General features: G+C 44.2%; 1 protein-coding gene across 2 annotated transcripts in view; it reads right to left on the bottom strand.

Annotated features, from left to right (window-relative positions):
- The window catches only part of fastkd2 (FAST kinase domains 2), a 62,045-nt gene that overhangs the window by 21,640 nt on the left and 26,204 nt on the right, over nucleotides 1-14,201 (bottom strand). For both annotated transcript variants that reach the window (XM_055638434.1, XM_055638433.1), the window contains exons 6-10: nucleotides 12,212-12,351; nucleotides 11,184-11,359; nucleotides 8,486-8,649; nucleotides 6,933-7,154; nucleotides 3,506-3,593 (exon numbers count right to left, since the gene is read on the bottom strand). In XM_055638434.1, coding sequence (XP_055494409.1) covers nucleotides 3,506-3,593; nucleotides 6,933-7,154; nucleotides 8,486-8,649; nucleotides 11,184-11,359; nucleotides 12,212-12,351 — 790 coding nt within the window. The remainder of the gene's footprint in view (nucleotides 1-3,505; nucleotides 3,594-6,932; nucleotides 7,155-8,485; nucleotides 8,650-11,183; nucleotides 11,360-12,211; nucleotides 12,352-14,201) is intronic.

Below are 14,201 nucleotides of genomic sequence, written 5' to 3'. Positions count from 1 at the left end.
TCTTAATTTGTCAGTTGCGATGCTTATGGCCTTTCTTATGTACTCGGCGAGGACTGTAATTGTTATCATCAAAATGATAAGAGGAGGGAATGAAAAGGTTAAATGCCTTTAAATATATAAAAGATACATGGTGGAATACTTGACTAGGTTGTAGCCTGTATTCGTTCTCAAGCAGGCTTTCTCTAGTGGAAAAGTACCAATTGATAAAAGAGAGAGAGACAAGCCCAGGCTTGTCTCAGGTTGATGTATATTGAGACAGCGACTAAATGTCTTGTCTTGAAAGTACCATCTGATAAGAGACCGATGCCTTTGAAATGTCTTGTCTTGGAAGTACCAACTGATAAGATGCCTTTGAACTGTCTGGTCCTGAAGGTGCTTTAGTGATGTATATTGGCTGCATCTTGTGACCATGACTAACATCTTTGGAATGTGACTAAGTGACATACAGTATAAAACTGTGCAAATCATTATTCATTGAAGTGGTGGCACGGGGAAGTCAAGTGTCTATTGCTTACTTGACTGGTGTATTCCCGTCACTTCCGCCAGCTGATGATCAGTAAAGCTTCAGTTTACCTAACGTTTTTGTGAGTTGTCTGTTTTTTAAGTAGTGAACCTTATCACAGCTGTCACTTTAACAGTGGGTGGTTACTGAAATTGAAAAGTAACCACTTCTATAGACACTTGTGCAACGTTATTCTATTAAACAATGTGATAGAAATTTGCAGTAAGAAAAATGAAATTATTGCTGTTGAAAAAAATGCATATTTTTGAAAATTCTGCAGGGTAAATTAACTTAGTTATTCCAAGTCTAAAGTTATCTTGCCCCTAACCTTCTTTCTCCCATTAACCTGTGTAAAGCATTTTTCCATAACATGCAGATCCTTAGGAATGCAACTAACACATTACAGCAGAACTACCTGTGCTGAGGTAATCTACAAAAGTATAATTATTTAAGGTGAACGAAGGAACTGCAGATGCTGGTTTAAACCGAAGATAGACACAAAATGCTGGAGTAACTCAGCGGGACAGGCAGCATCTCTGGAGAGAAGGAATGCATGACGTTTCAAATCGGGACCCTTCTTCAGACTGGGTTGTTTATGGATTGTTTAAGGAACTGCCTAGGGATTAATGGCATGGATAATAAGTTTTAATCTACAATTTGAGAGGGAGAAGGGTAAATTGGAGGTGTCCGTGTTACAGTTGAACAAAGGGGCCTATGGAGCCATGAGGGAGGAACTGGCCAAAGTTGACTGGAAAGATACCCTAGCAGGGATGACAGTGGAACAACAATGGCAGGTATTGCTGGGTATAATACAGAAGGTGCAGGATCAGCTCATTCCAAAGAGGAAGAAAGATTCCAAGGGGCGTAAGGAGCAACCGTGGCTGACAAGGGAAGTCAGGGACAGTATAAAAATAAAAGAGAAGAAGTACAACATAGCAAAGGTGAGCTGGAAGCAAGAAGATGGGGTAATGTTTAAAGAGCAACAGAAGATAAATAAAAAGGCAATACAGGTAGAAAAGATCAGATACGAAGGTAAGCTAGCCAAGAATATAAAGGAGGATAGTAAAAGATTCTTTAGGTATGTGAAGAGGAAAAAAATAGTTAAGACCAAAGTTGGACCCTTGAAGACTGAAAAAGGTGAATTTATTATGGGGAACAAGGAAATAGCAGATGAGTTGAAGAGGTACTTTGAAACAGTCTTCACTAAGTAGGACACAAACAATCTTCCTGATGTACTAGTGGCCAGAGGATCTGGGGTTGATGGAGGAACTGAAGGAAATCCACATTAGGCAGGAATTGGTGTTGGGTAGACTGATGGGACTGAAGGCTGATAAATCACCAGGGCCTGATGGTTTGCATCCCAGGGTACTTAAGGAAATGGCTCTGGAAATCGTGGACGCATTGGTGTTCATTTTCCAATGTTCTATAGATCCAGGATCAGTTCCTGTGGATTGGAGGGTAGCTAATGTTATCCCACTTTTTAAGAAAGGCGGGAGAGAGAAAACAGGGAATTATAGACCAGTTAGCCTGACATCGGTGGTGGGGAAGATGCTGGAGTCCTAGTCAGCATGGATTTACGAAGGGGAAATCATGCTTGACTAATCTCCTGTAAGTTTTTGAGGGTGTAACTAGGAAAATGGACAAGGGAGAGCCAGTGGATGTGGTGTACCTAGACTTTCCGAAAGCATTCGATAAGGTCCCACATAGGAGATTAGGGCACATGGTATTGGGGGAGAATGCTGACATGGATAGAAAATTGGTTGGCAGACAGGAAACAAAGAGTAGGGATTAACGGGTCCCTTCCAGAATGGCAGGTAGTGACTAGTGGGGTGCAGCAAGGCTCGGTACTGGGTCCGCAGCTATTTACAATATACATCAATGATTTAGATGAAGGGATTCAAAGTAACATTAGCAAATTTGCAGATGACACAAAGCTGGGTGGCAGTGTAAACTGTGAGGAGGATGCTATGGGAATGCAGGGTGACTTGGACAGGTTGGGTGAGTGGGCAGATGCAGTTTAATGTGGATAAATGTGAGGTTACCACTTTGGTAGCAAATACAGGAAGGCAGATTATCTAAATGGTGTCAAGTTGGGAAAAGGGGAAGTTCAACGGGATCTGGGGGTCCTTGTTCATCAGTCAATGAAAGTAAGCATGCAAGTACTGCAGGCAGTGAAGAAAGCAAATGGCATGTTGGCCTTCATAACAAGAGGAGTTGAGTATAGGAGCAAAGAGGTCCTTCTGCAGTTGTACAGGGCCCAAGTGAGATAACATCTGGAGTATTGTGTGCAGTTTTGGTCCCCTAATTTGAGGAAGGACATTCTTGCTATTGAGGGAGTGCAGCGTAGATTCACAAGGTTAATTCCCGGGATGGCAAGACTGTCATATGCTGAGAGAATGGAGCGGCTGGGCTTGGAAGGATGGGAGGGAATCTTATTGAAACATCTAAGATTATTAAGGGTTTGGACACGCTTGAGGCAGAAAACTTGTTCTCGATGTTGGGGGAGTCCAGAACCAGGGGCCACAGTTTAAGAATAATGGGTAAGGCATTTAGAACGGAGATGAGGAAACACTTTTTAACACAGAGAGTTGTGAGTCTGTGGAATTCTCCGCTTCAGAGGGCATTGGAGGCCGGTTCTCTGGATACTTTCAAGAGAGAGCTTGATAGGGCTCTTAAAGATAGTGGAGTCAGGGGATATGGGGAGAAGGCAGGAACGGGGTACTTATTTTTTTGTGGATGTTCAGCCATTATCACATTCAATGGCGGAGCTGGCTCCAAGGGCCGAATGGCCTACTCCTGCACCTATTGTCTATTGTCTAATTCTCCCATAACTGATACACAATCGACCTCAAGCAGCAAAGCTTTAAATAAAGCAATAAAGCTTAGTGTAGATGGCTCATGTTAGTTGGCATGGACAAGTTGGGCCGAAAGGCCTGTTTCCACACTATATGACTCGAAAAAGTGTTGGATCAATTAAAAGGTTTGCAAAGTAATAAACCTTACCTCTGAATGTTGGTTAAATGGGCAATCTCATCGTCCTGAGGAAAAGGTACTGCAATTTTTCTCTCCTGGTCCAAAGCAATTTCAAAATCTTCAAGGGAATGTGGAAAATAGAAATTACACTTTGCATCTCTATATTTTTTATAAAAACATGGTTTTGCAAGTGTAAATGTTTGAATAATCCAGTCATGTGCCATCTGTATTAAGGATGCACACTTCCATCTCTACCATCTGCAGCCGTGAGGAAGCCAGCAGTATTAACTGCTACCATTGCATGTGATAGGGTAACATACCATGGAAACAAGCTATTCAGCCCTTCATTTCCAGGCTGACCAGTTGGCACCATTCATTTGTAAGCATTTTTCCAGCACAGCCTATAGCCTCCCATGCCTAGATGTTCCAAGTGCTCATCTGGCCATTTCCCATATGCTCTTAGCACGTGCCTTGGTTACATCCAACAATGGAGACCTTTAAAGCCATGCAAACTGGCCACTCACCAACTCTCCTTAATCCTGAGCTCTTCCAAAGTTCTGTTTGCCATAAGCAGAGCTGCCAAGTTTTGTCAGAGTATTTCAGTATTCTAGTACCTAAAAATCAGTATTTTGCTGAGGAAATCAGTATTTTTACGCGGTGCTTTGCTGAAAAAAATGTTTTTTTAATGTGCAGTGATATCCATGTAAGAGTACAAGAATGCACAGCTTTGCTACCAATTGACATGTCTTCTATGCAACTTACTTGACAGTGCATTCATTGCCATCTCTTTGTAAACTGCTGTTTGAACGGCTGCTTCCTGCTTTTAGCCCCAGATGATGATGTAGAAGCCATTTTGGAAGCCTGCCTCTCCCTCTCTTCCTCCCCATCCTCCCTCTCTCCCCCTTGAGCCCACCCACCGTTCTGTAAAATCAAGGCCAATCCCAATGTAACTGCAATCCCACTGGTAACCTTTCACCACTAGGCTTATCCAGAATTCTACCACTGCCTGAAAAATAATTAAAGGTTCAACTACCACTGAGAAAGTGAATTCCAAAGACTCATTGTTATACAAGGATATTCCTGAACAGTCTGTGACCCATAGCGCTAAGTGTAAAGTCCATAGCGCTATGTTCAAAGCCCATAGCGCTCCAGCTGGTAGCGCTATTTTTAGAACCCATAGCGCTGTAGCCAACAGCTCTTTGTTTAAATTCCCACGTGTTAAACTGACAGCGCTCTGTTTAAACCTGGAGCGGGACAGGCAACGACTCTGGAGAGGAGGAATGGGTGACGTTTCTGGTAGAGACCCTTCTTCAGACTGAACTGAACTCCTTATTTAAAATCCGTATTTAACACAAAATCGTACATACGTATTCTAATCGCATGTCCGAATAAAATACGGAAAATCCGCACTATTTGGCAGCTCTGCATAAGGCAATGTGAACTTGCCTCGCTTACCCATCATCCATACATTTGCTCACTTACAACCAGGCATGGAAATCGCTATCAAAATATGGGAGGGGGGGAAATTACTTGACGGCCGCACGCGCGCATGCGCACACACACGCAAGGCTTCGGCCGTGGGTCCTATGGACGGTAACATCGGAAGCTGACGTGGTTGGTGACCGACTCCGAACTCCAGCAACAGCAGCTTTGCTCGCCCCGAATCGTGGTGCAAGAATTGGCCCGTTCGCGGGGGCTTTCATCAGCCGGCAAGGGCTTCAACATCGGGAGCCTCGATGCAGCAGTTTGATTTTAAGCCGCGCCGAGCGCTGAAAGGCCCCTCAAATGGGCCGATTCAGCCCTTAGAAAGCGTCTGATGAAGCCCGGATTACAAAACACGGAGGGGGGGGGGGGGAGATTGTCCGCCACCTCTCAAAGCATGGGGGGGACGGGGGGGACGTGCCCCCCTCCCCCCACAGGATTTCCGCCCACGCTTACAACGGCACAGCTGGATTTTACTTTTCCAGTCTTTGATTCCACCATCTTCCCTCCCGATGAACGTATCATCAATTTGCTTTACACCAGCTGTGCTTCCAGTTCGAGCCACTTGTGCATCTCTTTGCCCACCATAGGTGTCCATACCTTTGACTGGGAGGACATTAAACCTCTGGAATTTCCTCTTTAACCTTCCACCCACCTCCTAATGTAAGAGGTTATTTACAGCTTACCTTCTAGAACAAATGCCGGCTCAAAAACCAGTGGCAGCGGAATTCAGCTACTTGAGCAGCCGCTCTAGAGTGGGGGTGGGCAGGAAAGAACTGTCGAAGATTTGTACATGCACACCCACCGTAATATCTTCTTTAGTGCACCGTTAATTTGTCTCGGGAATAATTTAGAATGTTTTATGTTGCTCTATAAACGTCAGCTGGTTTATTGTTGGAGAGCAGTAAAAAGGCAGTGTGTGAGGTGTGAGGACAGGGGTTTTCAATCTGATGAGTAACTCCAGTGTCGGTAATTATGCTCATCAAATCGTGCTGGGCTAGCAGGAAAATGTATATCCAGACACAGAAATGCTCTGAGCCTGGCTCCTCTTTCTTTCTGCACCAATATTTGATCCTGGACCAGTTGACTCTTCAGTTACTCGTGTTTACAACGGTTGAGGCCTGGCACTGCCTAAAATTTACGGGTGGTTTAGTTCTGGCCTTAGACTCCTGCGTGGTCCCCTTTGACACCAGCTCTGCACAGAATATTAACCAGATGGCTAGCATCAAGCTGCTGAAGCAGGAGCTGAGGACACAGCAGGATAGTGGATTGATCTCGAATGGTTCAGTCAGAATAGGCCTCATCTTTGTTCTGCAAATCTCTGTGCCTCTATAAGGGAAGCAGTCACAGGAATTCTAACCCCTTCCACCAACACTAAAATACAGGAGCATGGAGAGACGTGCATTGGTGCCCCTCTCTTGTCTCTGTGGCCCTTCTGAATACCTGCCTTTCCCCTGGTGTGCTGCGGTCCCAATGGGTGCCAGTGCTAGCAATTGTTGGGCCCATGCTCCTCTTCTTTCCACACCACCCAGAAAATTCTCCCGTTTCAAACGTAACCAACGGCCTTTTGAAAGTTACTGCCGAACCCTCCGGGAGCCAGCTCCAGACCGTAACAATATGCTACAGGAACAAAAAAAATCTCTTAATCTCCTATTCAGTTCCATCGCCAATTACCTTAAATCTGTCGAGTGGAGACAATGTCTCTGTATTTTGCTTCTTTAAAAGATTTGAAGAGCTCTATCCAATCTATCCAGGTTCCTATTAAATCTTTCCCTCACACCTTAAACCTGTGCCCTGTAATTGTTGAAAACAACTTGAAACTCCCAATGTTTTCCTGCAGATGCCCTGACATATGGTTGCAATTCTCCGATATTTGCCTGACGCCTCATCACTCATCTCCAATGGGGAAGATGATTCCCAAGAGAGGCAAAATCCCAGCAGAATAGTAGCAAATAACCAAACATGTCTCAAATACCTATGAAATGAATGTCTCTCAACACCGACCCACAGCGATATAGACTGCTGTCACCCAAGATGGCTTCTACCATCTCCTTCACGGCCGTGTTCACTGCAACACTGGGCAGCAAGGGATCGGCGATCATAGCACTCTCCAACACGGCAAAAGAAGGATTGTCTAACTCCACGCCCAGCTTGATGTACTGAAGCATTCGCTCATTTGACACTCGGTTGGGATGGTCTAGAAAGACAGAGTAGATACAATTAGGAATTATGGCAAATCAAAGGCAGAAATGAACTAAAAGTTACAATTAGACTAAGGTCATTGTTAAAGGCCATTGCCTGGACCAAGATACCACGTGGGGTAGAATAATCATGTACCTCAACACCAGACAGTGGAGAATGGAAAACAAGTTGGCCAGGAACTGTAACTTTGGTGGTAGGGTGTAAGTCATGAGGAAAGCGAAGAAGAGACCGTAGTGGAGACAACTGGAGGAGGAGAGGGTACAGATTAAGTGTCCAGGAGATTATCATGAGGGAGGCCTGAGGGCATCAGGATTCAGCAAGGTGGATTTCTCAATAAACACGAATTGAAAGACTTTGCATAAGATGGATGCCTTCCATCCCTCCAACAGTGATCATGAATAAGCTGGCTTTTAAACAGCAAGTCCTGCTTAAGATCAGTTAAAAGAATAATGCATATGGTCCGATTTAAATCGGAAGAGTATCATGCCTGCAGATTGTAATGGATTTAGAGAAAAGGCAAAATTATAGACAAGTACATGCATAGGACAGGTTTGGAGGCAAGTGGGACTAGTGTGGCTGGGACATCGTTGGTCGGTGTGGGCAAGTTAGGCCGAAGGGCCTGTTCAATGTGGGTTCATCCAATTTTTACCCCATTTGACATAAGAAGGATGAATCAGCAGGCGAGAAAAAGGATTTGTACATTCTAACACATAAATCACTAAATGCTAGTGAGCAAATGGTGTGGTTCTAATGCACCACGAATGTGCTAGACACCTTAATCAAAGCTAGTTGCTGCAGTTATTTGTTATGTGATAAGTATATGTTATGATAGAAATTTTGTTTGTTCATTTGTACGTGAGAATTTTCACTAATAGAGTGGACCTCTAAAGAACGGGGTTGTGAACTATGCCAAGGTTTGTAAAATAGAGGAAATGCTTGTAAAAGAGAGGACGTGCTATCGCCAGGAGCCTACAACACACGGCATGCTCTCAAGAATTGATTGACCAGACGTTCCCTTCGAGATGCAGTTGCAAGCAGTATCATCGGACTTCGACTTGGGAGAAGGGATGTGAGAATACCTCCCATCCCTCCTTTGTTATAACCATTTATATGCAACAAATAAATAATTTCCTACACATATTGATAGGATTCAAGCCACATGGTATTATAGAAAACATTGTATGATGGACAAAGATGGATAATCAACCAAATCAGTGATGGCAATGGATCTAGGGGCTGAATGGTCTAGTCATGTTCCAAATAAACACATGGTTCAAATGGATAGGACTGACTAACACTATGGGAATATATGTGACAGCCACTCACCTGGACACTGGAGATCATTCAGAATGTCATCCTGGAAGAGCTGGTTTAGAGTTGCTGGAAGATAGTGGCCCATAGAACAAAGGTAATAAACTCCCCGGAGAAGCTCAAGTGATGAATATCTTGACAAGTGTGACTGAAACAGGTCAACCAGAGTCTGTAGAAATCTACAGGGTGTGCGAAGGACACAAAAAAAAAAACACAATCTTTGAACATGTTTTCTAAAACCTGTCGAATTTCCCAGATTAATGTCAACAATGAAAACAGGCCAGTGAATCTGAATTGCTTCCCTCATCCAAACACAGATAAAACATTTACAAAGAACTGTGTTTTACAGTTAACTTTTTTTTTTAACATACTATGCCGAATTTATAGCCCAACAGGTCAATGTCAACTACATTGAAAGGAGTCACTGAAATTGTTTACCATTAATCTGTTCTTACTCATAACTTTCACCAATTCTCCCGTCACTCACCCACATTAGGGGCAAATCACAGCAGCCAATTAACCTACCAACCTGTGCATTTCGAAGGAAGCCAGAACATCTGACGGATCTCTCATGGTCACGGGAGAATATGCAAACTCCACCCAGACAAGAGCAGACAGAGGTCAGGATCAAATCCAGGTTCCCAGAGCAGTGAGGCAGCAGCAGTAACTACTGCCCCGCCATCCCATCCATCTACATGTTTCTGATGATGCAGGGCAAGCTAAGGCTACTTAATAGGCATAAAGGAAGGTTGACTTTAGAAATAGAGGCTAACAGCACAAAAGCAAATCTCTCTCTCTCTGTCGCTCTCTCTCTCTCTCTCTCTCTCTCACAATATCTGTCTCGATGTAAACTACCGCAGGCCCCGTCTTCTCCAGCAGGGCGGCGATAATGTTGGGTGGGGACGAGCATCCCTGGAGCAGAGGGAGCGGGAGGGAGAGGCCGACGGCACCCTGCGTGATGCTCCCTGTCCCTGGGTTGCAGCCGGTGCGGGGAAAAGCCGCGCCGGTTAGGTCCGGGAACGGGAAGACACCAGGCGGGTACCCTCAGCCTCTCTCTCTCCCGGCTCCAGGAGGCTCGACCCCCCCCCCCGGCGCAGGGCGGCGATGGCCTGGCCAAGGGGGGAGGAGGCAGAAATGGAAACTTGCCCGTGGAGCTGTCAGGTCCCTGAGGAAGGAAAAAAGATTTTGACGCTAATCAAGTAAACACGGGAGGTGCGGGGCAAGTGGGGCCACTGTTTTATCTCGCTAGCACAGAACCCGCTAAATAGCCCTCTGCACGGAACGTGTTAAGAGCTTGCTGGTGGCCGGATAAAATCTCGTGACGGGCCGGATGTGGCCTGCGGGCCATAGTTTGGAGACCCCTGGTTTAGAGATACAGGCGGAAACAGTTCCTTCGACCCACCGGGACCGCACCAACCAGCGATCTCTGCATATTAACACTATTCTATACATATACGAAGGACAATTTACATTTTTATACAAATATCGAAAATCTCGGAGAAAACCCACGCGGTCACGGGGAGAATGTACAAAATCTGTACAGACAACACCTGTAATCGGGATTGAACCCAGGTTTCTGGGCAAGGCAGCAACTCTACCGCTGCGCCACTGTGCCGCCTTAGTTATAACCATATAACCATATAACAATTACAGCACGGAAACAGGCCATCTCGGCCCTACAAGTCCGTGCCGAACAACTTTTTTCCCTTAGTCCCACCTGCCTGCACTCATACCATAACCCATTTGTAAATTATACCAACGAACCTGCCTCCACCTCTTCCACTGGATATGCAGCATCTTTATAATAACATCGGTAAGCCAGCTGGGACAGATGGGTTATTCCATATGCAACACCTTTGGAATGGTAGAGATTTCCTGAAAGGATACCAGGTGGGATCTACCTCAGTTGCAGAGGAACTGGAGAAATTGACACTACAATCAAACAACATTGGCTAAAATGTCTATGGCACAAGCCTGGGATAAAAGAAGTATACTTTAATAACACCTTTTAATCTAACTTTGTTTTGTTGAAAGGGATTTTATAACTTGGCGATTGGGATTACCAATATATTTTTTAGACATTGTTATCCAAGGATAAATATTAGCCAGGATCCTGGGGGAACATGCCCTGTTCATTGCCACAATAATGCCAGGACATCCTCTATATTTATCTGGGACGGGAACTATAACTATAGTTCAGGTTTTATGTGGAGGAGTGTGTGCCTGACACTGCTGCATCCATCTGTACTGCCCTGGCTTGGCAGACTGGATTATGTTCCTAAATCCTGGATACATCTTTAAACCGCATTTCATTAGTGTGAATTGTGCTGCGAGTACTACGTTTCTGGATGATTCTAAAGATATCACACGGAGTGCTTCAAGCTAACAGCATCCTTCAGCTGGAAGGGAGATACCTACTGCTTATTAAAATAAATGAATTAAGAACATCAGAATTTATCCTTTGCCATCCACGGGGGCAGATACCAAAATAATTATTGTTTCCTGATCAAACCAGTTGATTGTCACCAACAACAAAATAAATCTAGACACAAGGAGGAAAGCTGCCCTGAAACTCCCTGTCCACTCATTAAATCTGATTGTAATATATTTTTAAGTCCCTCGGAGCCAGATTTGTGAGAACGCACGGTGGGACCACATAGGGCAGGGAGCAGCAGAGAACACCAGATAGAGCAATGATAGAACCGAGACCTACTGCTTGACTCGCTCCTCTCCTGGACGATGGTTCAACAGGGAGAACACACGAAGAGTCGACAGCACATCCTTCGAATTTAGGGAATCAGGTCTTGCCATCACCATCTCTGCAAAGCCATCCAACAGCTCTATGTGACGGAAACCGAGTTCGGCAAATAGCACCAGCAAGAGAGCGAGCTGGATAAGAGGACAGAACAATGAAATATGGTCTTTGTTTTCTCACACTTATCTCACTGAAGATGACATTTCAGTGACAAGCCTGCCTACTTTTTATACAGACCTCCCTATACAGATTAGCCGATAATAACCCCTCCCCATTTACCTGAGATTTAACAAGACGTTATCATCAACTTCTGCACTCCCTCAGGGTCTTGGTCCTCAATAACCACCCACAGCTGATGACATGGCATCATCACACTACTGATGGATGGAGCTTCTCGTTTCTGATATTAAAATACACCACCATAAATAACAAAGGCATTTCATGGGCTAGATGTATGTTGTGTTTGTTGCTGTCTCTGCATAAATTCAAGATTTTATATTAATCACCAAGAACTATCTACATCTATTGTTTCCATCCCTCCCCACTCAAGAACTTCAAGGTGAGGTATTGATAACGTCAATGATAGGAGCTACTTTTCTCATGCATATGTGCTTCTTGATTATGCTCACAAGGCTCAGTTGGAAGATTACTGCAGCCCACCACAAGGATATCTGCATATACCCTATCCAATCTTAGAATAGCCTCCAGGTATATGCCAACTCTACCCTAAATTAACCTGTTTATGCTCGATGACTTTCTCAGCTGCTGGAGGTCCTTCTTTTTGTAGTTACTGTAGCCTAATCCAGACACATTATCATATCCTGGATGAAGAAGAGGCCACTCGGCCTATTGTGTCCATGCTAGGTCTTGAATAGCACCTTCAAATTTACCTCTTTCCCAACATCCCTGGAACTACATCTCTTCTAATAGCTATCTGGTTACTCATGAAAGGCAGGCCCTTAAGACAACTCTAGGAAGTGTCTTACCTGTTTAACCTCCCAGACACACAGCATGGAAGCTACATGGTTGCCCGCAGCAGTAAGAAGAGCAGGATTCCGATACTTGAGGTCCTTGCACGATTGTAAAATGTGCACGAGTCTCCAAAATGGAATGCCATGGATATTCTCTGTAGGAATTAAAAGCCTGTTTATGGATATCACATACCTTGAACAGTTCCTCAAATATTCAAAACAGGAATATTACCATGGGCCGGGCTGACGCAGAAGATAGATTGGCTCAAGCAAAGAAACAGCTTTGAAGGAGTCACAGAGAGATTTAGAAGAGTCAATTCATAGGCAGCTGAAAACAGAACCAACAATGCGGGTCAAAAGAATTGAGAGATGTGAAAGAATGCAATGTTCTCACAGGATTGTAGGGGTGCAGGGATTTGAGCACGAGGAAGATAAATCCACCCGTGACATTATACTCCATCCAGGGCCAAAGGTGACCCCTCCCACACACCAATTCATATAGTCAGGCAATAACGAGATGTGGACACAAAATAGTTTGAATCCAAATCATTAGGCTGAAAATCCCAACCTACTCAACCACTTCCCAATCACGGATGTAAACCCAGAAAATAAATACTACAAACACAATCACAGTGTATACCTATAAAATACCTCCCCCTTCCTCCACCCTAGTCGTATTACCAGTGCCACAGTTCTCCACATTGTATTGCTCTTGAGGTCGCACCTTCACGAGCCAACAATGGGCCTACCAGGCACAGCCATGCCAGAAGTCATTTATGGCCGGCCCCGATTGGCCCTGGTCATTTCTCACTTCTAGCTCTTTCCCTTCCCTCCCCACCCCCATATTATTTTTAGTCTGATGAAGGGTCCAGACCCAAAATGTCACCCATCTTTTTTCTCCAGAGATGCTGCCTGACCCCCTGAGTTACGCCAGAATTTTGTGTCTGTCTTTGTTTCTGAGTCTTTCCTTTTGGAGAACAGTAATTGCTCAACTTCATCTGCAGTGAGGTTGCTTTTGACCTCTACAAATTAAGTTTAAGAGAAGTTAGTTGATAATGAAAGAGTTAATACAGTCGAATCTAATAGAATTCACAAAATACAACATGGAGTCGTTCTTCTTACTAATGGAAACGTACTATAAAGAACGTATGGTCTAGTAGAACAAAAGAATGGCTCGGTGCCAAGTCTGAATAACTTTGCAAATTGTATGGAAAACAATATGGAGGACAGCTGTCTCTTTAATAAAGACATTGATGGAAACCTGCGTAATAACATGTGCTTCTTTCAAGGCCATAAAGAAGCCAAGATGGAGAAAATGGTTGACGTTGCAGAGATAAGCAATAACTTGCTATTGGATGAGCTTGATTTGGACCCAGCTTTCCCTATATTCTGAAAGACTCTAGAATCTTTCAATCATGCCATATTCAGACTTACTAGGTGTGTTTTACTGATAAGAAAAATGTATAACTACACTAATTCCTCTTTGTTCTATGAGTGGAGCCCGGGAACAGACTGAGCAACGTTTGTGCTCTTTGTAATTCCTGCCACTCCCGTCTGACGAATCAATTAAAGATTGGCTTGGTTTACCTTTAACCAGTTTGTTGTTGACAGCTTTTAAGAAACAAACTTTGACAATAGTACACTGGGGAGATTGGAGTACAGACTGTTCTGGGATATTACAGCATGCCCATACATGGGAAGCACAGATGAATATCCTTGTTGAATGATTGATGAATACTGGAAAGAACCTTTACTGAGTTGAATTGCCCCGGTATTTCAGATTGTGTAATCGAGCAACATACGGAGATATTAGGAATAAGGACGCACCAAATTTTAGTTCAGACAATAGGTTTTGCAAAATGTCCTGCAGGCGAAGGGGAAAATGGTGAGGGAATGCCAGAACTTGGCAACTGAAGCCATGCCCAGGAATGGCAGGCAAAGAAATTTGTCTGGAGGCACACTGAGATCTTGGAAAATAGGTTAGAAGCAAATGCAAAGACATTGA

Source organism: Leucoraja erinacea, chromosome 7 (assembly GCF_028641065.1).
Source record: "Leucoraja erinacea ecotype New England chromosome 7, Leri_hhj_1, whole genome shotgun sequence".
In the NCBI taxonomy this organism is placed as follows: domain Eukaryota; kingdom Metazoa; phylum Chordata; class Chondrichthyes; order Rajiformes; family Rajidae; genus Leucoraja; species Leucoraja erinaceus.
The sequence above is the reverse complement of the archived record's forward strand: the minus strand, read 5'-3'. Positions and strand labels throughout refer to the sequence as shown.